Raw genomic sequence first — 10968 nt, forward strand, 5'->3', positions numbered from 1 at the left:
TAAACACTTGATAAGCACTTATAAAACAAAATGGAAACAGTATTGTTTCTAAAACAAGACAACAGAAGTGAATTGTATACCCAATTTTCTTTCATATTTTTAATTAGACATTATAGATAAAATGTCTGAAAGTGTCTCTAGACAATATTCACTTGGATTAATCAGCTTTATTTTGGGCATTTAAGAGACTGAAATGAAAAACCTATTACAGCAGACAACACAAAGTCAAACAAAGCTCTGTATCTGTCTGGAAAAATCTCTGCAGTAACTTCAGTATGCTGACTGTAACAGCTGTTTTTCCTTCTGGTATTTCAGAACAAAAGAAGCTCTGGGTTGATACGATGTGAACAAGTCCAGTATGAAGCAAAACACTAAACTCGTGTTTCTTTGACAATATGAACAGAAACGTTCCAGACTTCCAGGTCCAATAACACGCAGAAAAACATCAAATAGAAGCTATGCAGGGAAATCCTCAGGAGTTTTGCTGAAAAATAAAGAAGTTGACAGTTTCAGTTAAACGTGACAGTGGAAAATAGTTGTTCTAAAATGATCCCCTTTCTCACCAGCAAAGCTCGACCTCTGGTTTCTATCGGTAACAGGAAGTTTCCCAGAGCACAGATGACACAAGCAACCGCAAACGGAGTGAGAGCTTGAATCACAGACCGCGACATGAGCACCTGAAGTACACATAAAGCAATGAGACACAGCAACAGCAATCGGAAAATGGGATTTTTGAGCTGGACCTTGAACACACCTGTGCAATAAATGGAGCGATCATCCCTCCAATCCGACTGAACGAGGTGCAGAAACCCATCCCAAGAGATCGCGCTATGGTCGGGTAAACCTGGGATGAAAAGCATTTGGAACAGTTGTTGAAAGGATGTGTGCAAACTTAACCAGGGTCTGCTACCCTTTTAGAATCAGAGTAGAAAAATCAGCTCTATCAACCAGGACTGTGTGAACTAACAGGGAATTTGACTTTGGTGTTCATATGCCCACAGTGTACAAGTATTAAGCATAATTATATGATCTCTAGTGGAAATAACAGATGAAAAAATTGTAGGTACACCTTGTTATGTTTGGAAGTCAACATGAAGTAGGACCTGAGTTACTCCTTTAAGTTTAACTTGCTTAACAGAATCATATTTACATTCCCTCCATTCTTTCTTCTTTTCCTCCACTACACTAAGCAATACCCACATACGCCACCTAGTGGTGAACACAGAACACCCAACAATTTGGTTACTCAGAACTTTTTCTGTATGAATATTAATGGACAAAGTGTGAAATGTGTTCACCCCTGTTTCAACTCCATGTATGGAGGATGAATATTCCTAGAGTAACGGCCCCATTAATGACCCCTACAAAGCATGCTGGGAAATTGTTGCAGATGGCAAAATAATCATTGTAAACCAGAGACGCATTAACAATTAATAAAGGTTCTTTCTGCAATTACACGAGTGGTTATTAATGTGTGAAGAATGGTTCAGAAAATATAGCAAACAATGGCTTTGTTGCTATCTAACATTTATCATTATTATTATTATTATTATGACTTCTAACAACAGGCATCTCAGAGGAAGCTGGTATTCAATCAGAACTCAGACCGTGCTGGATTATCTAGATGTGAAGCATTGATCAACTCTTACCTCCGCTGTGTAAATGTAAACCACGTTAAAGTTCATGGAGACCAGAGATCGCAGCAGGAACAGCAGCACAGTGAAGCCAAACCTGAAGTAAGAAACAAAGTTTCCATAATGCAGCTCAGATGCATTAAAATATGCTAAATGGACATAATGAATATGTTATGCATCATGATGACTCTGGTCCCTGTCAGATTTCAGTGGGCAGCACAGGAACCAAAGATCTGATAAAACCAGGTTCTAGTCATAAACCCAGTTTAGAGACCTGGTCGTCATGGAGCCCAGAGCGCCAACTGGGATCTATGAAGCGTTTCTGCTGCCATTCCATCTGAGCGCCACATTTTCTGTGACTGTGTTGAACAGAAAGTGGACGGATGTTACGCTGGAAAATCTCTTTTCTGTCTTTTATTCTTCTTTCGCAGCGTCTGCTGTCAAGCGGGCGCTGTACCGGTCCGTCGTGGTGAAGAGAGAGCTGAGCCAAAAAGCGAAGCTCTCGATTTACCGGTCGATCTACGTTCCCACCCTCTTCTATGGTCATGAGCTTTGGGTCATGACCGAAAGAACGAGATCGCGGATACAAGCGGCCGAAATGGGTTTTCTCCGTAGGGTGGCTGGGCTCTCCCTTAGAGAGAGAAGCTCAGTCATCCAGGAGGGACTCAGAGTAGAGCCGCTGCTCCTTCACATCGAGAGGAGCCAGTTGAGGTGGCTTGGGCATCTGGTCAGGATGCCTCCTGGACGCCTCCCTGGTGAGGTGTTCCGGGCACGTCCCACCGGGAGGAGGCCCCGGGGAAGACCCAGGACACGCTGGAGAGACTATGTCTCTCGGCTGGCCTGGGAACGCCTCGGGATTCCCCCGGAAGAGCTAGAAGAAGTGGCTGGGGAGAGGGAAGTCTGGGCCTCCCTTCTGAAGCTGCTACCCCCGCGACCCGACCTCGGATAAGCGGAAGAAGATGGATGGATGGATGGATGGATTCTTCTTTTTCTAATAATATGCATGACCAATAAAATGTACACCTTATTATGTTTGGAAGTCAACATGACCACAACTTGAGCACCTGAAGTACACATAAAGAAATGAGAGCTGCAGGGAAAAGTGGCTCTCTCTGAGAGGAAAGGAGATGTTCCACATGTCTGTGCCTGTTTGAGGGGAGAAAACTTAGACTTAGACTGACTTTATTGTCATTTTGCATGCACAGGGTGTATACAGAACGCTGTGAGCTGCAGCATATGCTGAGGTTGCAGTGGGTTATGAACAGTCATGCAAAGACACAAAAGCAGAGAATTATTGCTCCATTCAGGGTGAGTAAAATCTGATCCGTCTGCTAAACACAGAGACAGACCAGTCAAACTGCAGATGTCCTTAGTGACTTATCACAGGAGACTCAGCGCAGTCCTTACATTGTTGTGCAGATGTTGACCATCATGAACAGAAGAGCTGTTAACAGTTGAAGCACAGTGAGACTTATCCTCCGTCCAAACACGTTAAGCAGGACGATGTTTAACGGAACCACTGGGAGAACAGAGCAGATGGAGAGTCACAGGCCCAGCTGGTGCAGAGCAACACAAATCACAATCTGGACAGACATGCTGAATAAAGTTTCCTGACAGAAAATCAGAAGACTTGTTGTTTCTATCGGACAGAGCAAAAAAAATCTATTTTATTCAGCAGCAATGTTTAAATGTTTTTTAAACATTTGCAGTTTAAAAAAATCTGTTCAAGATCTCTGATGTTCTGCATCTATCCATCAACAATAGATCAACTACATTTACTACATGAAAATGTATAAGTGAACAAATTGAATTATGGTAAATGATTTGTACTTGTCTAGTAATCTAATCTAATCCAGGTTACTCCAACATGTTTCACTCTACATTCATTCATTCACTCTCTGATGGTGGCGAGCTAATGGATAGTAGCAGTTACCCTGACGTGGTTTGACCAAGGAGAGACTGCCAGGCACAGGGAGTCCCTCTCGGGTTATCGGGCCCCCTGGCCACCTGTTGGGCCACCACCAGCAGGAAAGGTAGGAGAAGCGTCTTGCCCAGGGACAGAGGTGGACGGAGCTGGAATCGGACCAGCAACCCTCCTATTGAGGATGAACCGGTCGTTAAGATTCAGACTGTTGGACTCACGTGCGACTTCTCCCAGGGAGCTGATGAGCAGCGTCTGGTAGTCGCTGCTCCCAAAGGGGATGCAGTAGCAGAGTCCGCTCTCATGGCGGTGTTTGACCTGATGCTCTGCGTCGGCATTTATCACACACAGCAGGTTTTTCTCCAGCAGCTCTGAACTGCTCAGCACCGAGCCGTAGTACGCGAAGGACGCCACAAACCTGCAGGACAGACAGAAACTAGATCCTGAGACTGATTTTGACCTGGATGCTCCGTTGTTCCCCTTCCTGCAGCTCCGGGTTCAGGTTAGCAGCTTACAAAAATATAAATGCATGTAAATGTAGACTTTGACACTTTTGACACAAAGTGCTGTAGTAAACAGAAATAAAAAACACACAACTTTATTTTCGCAAAAATCCTGAACTCAGAAGCAAATAGGTGACAAGAATTTTTACGAGACCAATGTACTGTAGTGTTGATGGTGATGGACTCGGACTGATTCTGACAGCATGTTCTCAAAGATGAGCAAACTTTACCATGAGTACCAGAGCAGGAGGGACGTCCTCCTGAAGGTGGGACTGAACAGAATCCTCCAGCTGCCGCGTTCCCTCTGGGAAACAAACGTCACGCCATAAATCTATTTTTTCTCTTAAATGTGGTTTTAAGATCAGCATGTCAACAAAATGCATCTTCTAAAGGGATTACACACACACACACTCACCCCTACATGTTAAACACATACATAAAAACCACTGAACATGACGGTAACAGCTCAAGTCATATTTTGAAACAAACACAGCAGAAAACAATGGATTAAGGCAGGCAACCATCAGTCATCTGAAGTTTATGCTTATGATTTTTTCTGCTTCTTATCATAATGAAACAAGAAGAGAATTGTCCATTGCTGTTCCTAGACGCTTCCCTTTAGAGGGTTTTTAAGCCACTTCCAACTTTGATGAGATCTGAGAGCAGAATTAAACTCTGACGTCTGTCCTGGCCTGAGAGCAGAGGGACGTCTGGGTTTTCCGTCTGGACGTGTTAACTCAACAACAGAACCTGGTCAACGCAGAAGAAAATGGAGAGATGGACAGAAGCTCCCAACTTCGCTCTGGGTGAGATGGATTTTAAATGGGAAAATATGCAGCAACAGAACTACTGCATCATTGTTTGAGCCATGATGCAACATCAGGCCACAGCAAGGATTACAAGTCTTCACAGTAGTCAAGGTATTTCCTGTGTAATTCTAGGAAGATGAGACAGGAAGCAGAAAATACCAGAGCGGGCTCCACCAGCCGTCCAGGAGGAAGAGAAGCTCGGTTCATTCTGGCGATCCTCTGCAGGGTTTTGACGGCAGCATCGACTTTCCCTGCTGACACGTTGTAACGGGCCGACTCAGGAATAAACTGGGGGACGTCAGTTCAAACAGAAACATCACATGCTTTGACTGGGACAGGCATGACAGAAACACACAATTGGAGCAGAGTCTGCACCTTGAAGAGGAAGATGAGGATGATGCTTGGTGTGATGGAGAGCCGGATCATCCATCTCCAGCCCATAGTGGGAACCACCAGCATGCCAAGGAGGATGATGAGCATGGAGCCGGTCATCCAGAAGATCTGAAACACAAAGAGCTTCAGTGCTTCTGTTGTTTTGAGAAAGAAAGGTTGAGAGAGCAGAACTCACGGTGCCCAGAGGCAGCAGGTAGGCTCGATACTTGGCAGGGATGAACTCTGTCTTCAACACAAACCTAAAGAGCAAACAAACCATGTTTAGCTAATCAGAGAGCAGGATTTTCAGTCTATTGCTGCTTTGTGTGAGCTGACCCCTGTGACACTCCTGCAACGCCGCAGCCCACCATGCTGCGCAGGAAGATAAACCAGCCGTACGTTGGAGCAAACGACGTGAGCAGAGAGAAATAGGCGCTCCACACATAACCTCCAAACACAACCTGAATGAAACACAAAGACCCAAGAAGAAGCACACAGAAAAAAATCAATGGCACTGCAACTGAAATCGGCCATTTCCTACCTTCCAGCGTCCGTATCTGTCAGCGATGTAACCGGCCAAAACTCCACAAACCATGAAGCCGACGAACACCATCTGAAGGAGACATTCGGTCAGTCAGTCATCGACAACGTAAACGCTAAACGTCCTGTACTTGTAGAGCGCCAGAGGACATTCAGTCACTCACAAACTGATGGTGGTGAGTTACTGGATCGTAGTCACTGCTGTCTGACAGAACCGAGTGTCATAAAGTGAAATCTTCACAATGTAGGCTGAAATAATCCCTTATTAATGCACTCTATTCATTCTGGTGTCCTAAAAGCGATGACTATGATTGTTAAATTATGTCTAAATGCTTTTGAAGCGGTTATGATAAACTGTTCATTTGGATACATGCTAAATAAAACTAGTTTCCAACATTGACACTAAATGAATGAACACGTCCTCTCTGTTCTTATTATGGACTCCTGAAAACAGAAAATGTTGGGAACCAGCAACAAATGTGGCCGTCGATGAACAAACTGTCCGGTTGGAACGTGGTGAAGGTGGCAGCACAGATCTTCTGCTCTCCATCCAGATAAACGGCCTGACATCAGCCTGACTTTGATCAGGTTCATAGCAGGAAAAAGAGCATTCTGGGTAAAAGTTACAGAAACAGCAGACATGTTCACATTGGTAGTCCGGCCTCCTCCAATCAATACCTGATCATTATTCACAACATTAGCTTCAACAGTGCAATACCATCATAACAAGTAGGATTTCCATGCGACCGTACGATTTCTGGGAGTGAGCTGTTAATCATATCTCCTTACACACAATTACACTAAAATTTGTCACACAAATGGAAAAATGTGGCAAACTTTGATCCACCACCCTTCAGCTAATCTTTTGCTGAAGCTTCTTCTCCGGTTTTCTCTTCACCTGGATTTGATGGACCTGGAACAGACTTCTTTTCCACATTTAGTTCAAAGAGAGGTTCCCCAAGGTCAAAGGTCATGGTCAGGAGGAGAGTCCAGGAAGTTTTGCAGGACCATGTTAACAGCCGTCTCTAGCTAAAGACATTCCTGAAGTTGCACATTTCCAGATAAAACAGGAAGTGGTCCGGCCCAAAACTGTCTGGGAAAATGGGTTCTGGTCTGACACAACCAAACTGGAACCACAGGTCCAAAACGTATCACTGGAAGGAAACCGTACCATAGCAAAGCAAAGCATGGTGGTGGCAGCATTATGCACATGAACTGAAGGTACTGTGAAGGTTGAGGACCTCAGGAACTGGTCTAGATATCAGTGGGTCCAGATGAACAGCAGAATGGCTTCTTAGGAGGAACATTAGAAAAGTTCTGAAACATTCAGGATTCAGAACTCAGTCTGACAGAAACCTGCAGGTTCTCATGACGGCAGCTACTCTGAAGCTGCTGCTTTGTCCATCTGACAGAGCGAGCGAGAGAGAGAGCTTTCACAAGGCAGGTTGGGAAGATCATTGAATGGTGAAGATGTGAGATGATGCCAGAGTTCTACCAAAAAGAACTGATAGCTGAATCAAAAGGCAAATTATTACTTTTCATCTCTGAACTTTGAAGCAAGCGGGTTTTTGCAGTCCAGACATTTTTCTCTCTACCAGAATAGTTTGTCGTCAGTTAATTGTACAATCTCAAATTATTGTTGAGAAACTTCAAAAAAAAAAAATCATCATTTTTACCATCACACAAACCTGTCATTTCAACAAGGATGTGTGTTACTTTGAGGACCTCTGTCTGGAGTTTGGGATCCTCGGGAGGATCTGGAGAGGGAGGAAGGTGTCAGGAAGTCATACCTGCAACCTAACACAATATTCTGAGGACAACCAATATGAAAAAATAAACCAGAAATTAGGTCGTTGTCATCATCATCCTGCACTTATAAAGTTTCTTGGTTTCCTGTTTTAAGAAGTCTGAAAGCAAAACTTTCAGACTTCCATCTTCAGAACATGAATGGACTGATATCATCCTGATCTGTAGTCATGGATCCTGGAGCGCTCTCCTTTTTGTTCTCCTCAGAAAAATCCCTCCAGACAGAAGTTCAGCTTCTTTTCAAATCTTGAGTACCAAACTATTCAGAGATTGTGCCAGTCCAGTTCTCCAACAGTTTCTTGAGTTAATGAGGGTTAATAAAATGTTAGTTAATAAAATGTTCGAAATGTTATCAAAGTTCTGCTTTGAATGTCTCCATAACCTCTGCACTGCAGCTCACCTTCAACAACATTTCAGATCATTTGAGTGACGTTCAGCTGAGTTTTATCAAAGATATTTGTGACACAGAGTTGAGTTTCTGCGTGGTTTGGCTTGGATGACAGAAACTCACCGTGGAGACGAGGGCGACCTGCCAGTCCTCCAAGCGCCACTCGCATCGAATCTCTGGAGAAACCACAGCTAGCAGCATGATCTCCATGGCTTCCACAATCTGCACAAAAACACAGCGTCAGTGTGCAGATGTCCCGCCTTCACTGCAGCTCTGCTGGGGCGAAGACAGACTCACATTGGCACTGCCCATGATGACAAACAGCAGGACGTGGAAGCGTCCAAAGCCGATGGTTTCCACAGCTTGCTCCACAGTGAACTTCTCATCTGCTGCAGCTGAAAACAGTCCAGAGATTCTTTGGAGATTAAATTCCTCCAGATCTGCACAGACGTCCACCTCCACTAGATTTATCTGGAGAATCTGTCGCACAGCTGGAGCAAGTCATGGACTCGTTCTGTCATCTTGTTGGAAATACTATGTTCCCTCACCAGCTCTCTCTGAGAAACACCTGACCAGTTGCTGGTTAACACAAAGAGTCACTTAGCCAATCATGTGACAGCAACTCAACACATCTAGACATGTGGAAAACAACTGACTGAAATTTAAAGCAAGCAACAGAATGGAGAAGAAGGGTGTAAAGGACATCAAGTAATGGAGTTTTATTTTGAAGGACTAGAAGTGCTAGTTCTAGATGACAAAACGGCAACAATAACTCAAATAGCCACTGGTTACCACCAAAGCATGCAGAACGGGATCTGTGAATGCACAACATGCCGAACCATGAAGCAGATGAGCTACAACAGCAGAAGACCAGACCAGGTGCTACTTTCTATCAGCTAACAGGAAACTAAGGCTACACCAAAACTGGACCAGAACAGGTTGGGGGAACAATACTTGGTCCAATGACCATCTGCCAGTACCAACTGAGTCTCAGCTGAGCCTTCCAGCAGGATAACGTCATTTCATCCAGATCAGACCATCTGCAACGTGGACTTGTCTGTTCTCCAATGGCTTCCTCTGAAGTGCAGCGCATCGTTAGGAAGTTTGTGACCTGGAGCTTCTCACCATGGATCTGTAGCTGATTGATTTGTTGTCATTTCAATATGCACCAAAATCTCACTGGAATGTTTCTGAAACTCTTGTTGAATCTCAGCCACAAAGAGTCAAAGCAGTCCTGAAGACTGGTACCGACCCGATTCTGGCAAGGTGTACTTAATAAAGTGGCCAGTGAGACTGTGTGATGGGAACTTTTGTATGCATGTTGGAAGGGAAAATGTACATAATTATTATTGCAGTTTATTGTTTGATAATTCCTCCTTACATATGATGCAACTTCCATGTGGATCTTTAGTTCCACCTTGAAATCTGTAATTAATCAGCAAAATAATCAGATATCTGGAAACTTCATCAATACTCCAGATTTCTAGCCTCTCATCCTCCGATTTCTCTCTTCTCAGATGAATAATGATATTTTTCTAAATAATTATCTGTCCAGGTAAAACCAGATGTGTCAGCATTTACCTGATCATCAAACTCACCATTGTTGCTGTTGCTGTTGTTGCCCTGCGAGTTGCCTGTAGGTTTTTCTTGCAGTTCCACCTGCTGCAGATGGATGGCGCTCACCAGCTGAGTTTTCATAGAGTCCGTCATTATAAAAGCACGAGTGTCAAACTCCAGTCCTGGAGGCCCGGTGTCCTGAAACTTTTAGATGAGCCTCTGCTGAACCACACCTGAACAGAATAATGAGGTGATTAAGGTTCTGGAGAACCGATCCACACCAGGATGAGGTGATGAAGCCGTTTCATTCCAGGGTTTTGTATCTGTGGCTCATCTAAAACCTGGAGGCCTGGAGTTTGACAGCCTGTCCTAAAGCAAGAATCGTTTCTTTCAGAAACATTTCCTTTCCTGCAGCACCAAACTGAAACCTCAGACTTTACTCACACTGTTAGTCGCTTTCCATCAGTTTTACAAGGATTTGCCAAATTAGAGCCACCGCTAATTATATTTGACCTTTTCTATTTTCCCCGATGCTTTAATTAGCTCGTCAAAATCAAATTAATACAAATGTTTTAAAAATAAGTGTTTGTGGGTCGTTTTTGCTCATTTACAACATATTTAATAATAAACTGAATATCAACATACATGAAGCCTGTTTGTGTTTTTTTTGTTTTTTTAATTCAACAGTAGCTGGAGAAAAGAGACGGTCCGGACCGGGAATCGAACCGGGGACCGCAGTGGCTCAGGCTCTTCTCCCTGAATATTAGTCGGTGGTCTCGAGTTCTACACCTCACCTGTACGCACTCAGGTGTTCCTACGCTCAACCGGCTTTGACGTGCTGACGTCGGTGGGCGGAGCTTACAGATCCTGTGCCGTATGTGAGATCATCGGTACCTGCTGTTGTTCGGAAGGAGGTCCGTGTTTAAAGCGCACTGGACCCGATGGAAGGAGCGAACCGACTCACCCTGATGTTGGAGCCGAACGCTGATCCTCTGCTGGGTTTTCATGCCGCAAATCGTCGCAGTGAAGATGAAGAAAAGCTCTGCTCCTCCTCCTCACCTGCTCAGGTACATCAGGAAGTATCACCGAGCCAGCGGGTGGAGGGAGCTGCGTTCGGCGATAGGAGGAGTCCGGTTCCGCCCAAAGCCTGCAGGTGAGGAGGATCATTAACGCAAACAGAGAACCAGAACGACCAGAAAACAAGTTGGGAAAGAAAAGGAGCAGCCCAGATTTCATCAGCCAGACTGGAACCGAACCAGAACATAAATCTGCTGTGTTTACTGAGCAGTGACTCAAAAGTAACGAAATATGGAGCTTTCTGGGTTGAACATGTTCTCTATCAGGATAAAAACATCTCCAGAAATAAACAGGTCTTTGTGTTTTGAGATCAGAGGACTTTACAATAAAAGCAACGCTAATTTTAAGAAACACTTTAGTA

General features: G+C 44.3%; 1 protein-coding gene across 2 annotated transcripts; it reads right to left on the bottom strand.

Annotated features, from left to right (window-relative positions):
- Nucleotides 1-147: 147 nt before the first annotated feature.
- svopl (SVOP-like) lies at nt 148-10766 on the bottom strand. 2 transcript variants are annotated; one of them, XM_028043447.1, is made up of 16 exons: nt 10495-10766; nt 9572-9763; nt 8271-8368; nt 8097-8195; nt 5781-5852; nt 5576-5700; nt 5436-5499; nt 5243-5368; nt 5027-5155; nt 4289-4362; nt 3777-3973; nt 3042-3153; nt 1650-1731; nt 755-844; nt 564-677; nt 148-484 (listed from the first exon to the last, which is right to left on the bottom strand). In XM_028043447.1, exons 2-16 carry the CDS (start codon nt 9681-9683, stop codon nt 473-475), a joined length of 1506 nt encoding a protein of 501 aa, XP_027899248.1. In that variant the 5' UTR covers nt 9684-9763; nt 10495-10766; the 3' UTR covers nt 148-472. The 2 variants fall into 2 exon arrangements, 1 of the variants encoding a protein (XP_027899248.1); XR_003598840.1 differs by lacking the exons at nt 148-484; nt 564-677; nt 755-844; nt 1650-1731 and having other exon boundaries at nt 3048-3153; nt 3568-3973.
- Between the last annotated feature and the right edge of the window lie 202 nt (nt 10767-10968).

The sequence above is a fragment of the Xiphophorus couchianus genome, chromosome 17 (genome assembly GCF_001444195.1).
Source record: "Xiphophorus couchianus chromosome 17, X_couchianus-1.0, whole genome shotgun sequence".
NCBI classification, from domain to species: domain Eukaryota; kingdom Metazoa; phylum Chordata; class Actinopteri; order Cyprinodontiformes; family Poeciliidae; genus Xiphophorus; species Xiphophorus couchianus.

What these genes read in the sequence shown, in the direction of transcription:
- svopl (XM_028043447.1), bottom strand. Translation starts at nt 9,683, where the DNA reads ATGACGGACTCTATGAAAACTCAGCTGGTGAGCGCCATCCATCTGCAG. An exon ending in CTCCCTGGGAGAAGTCGCAC is followed by an intron (nt 3,154 to 3,776) that starts GTGAGTCCAACA and finishes CTGTTCTCCCAG; the next exon opens with TGGTTCCGTTAAACATCGTC. An exon ending in TTTACATTTACACAGCGGAG is followed by an intron (nt 845 to 1,649) that starts GTAAGAGTTGAT and finishes TTTTCATCCCAG; the next exon opens with GTTTACCCGACCATAGCGCG.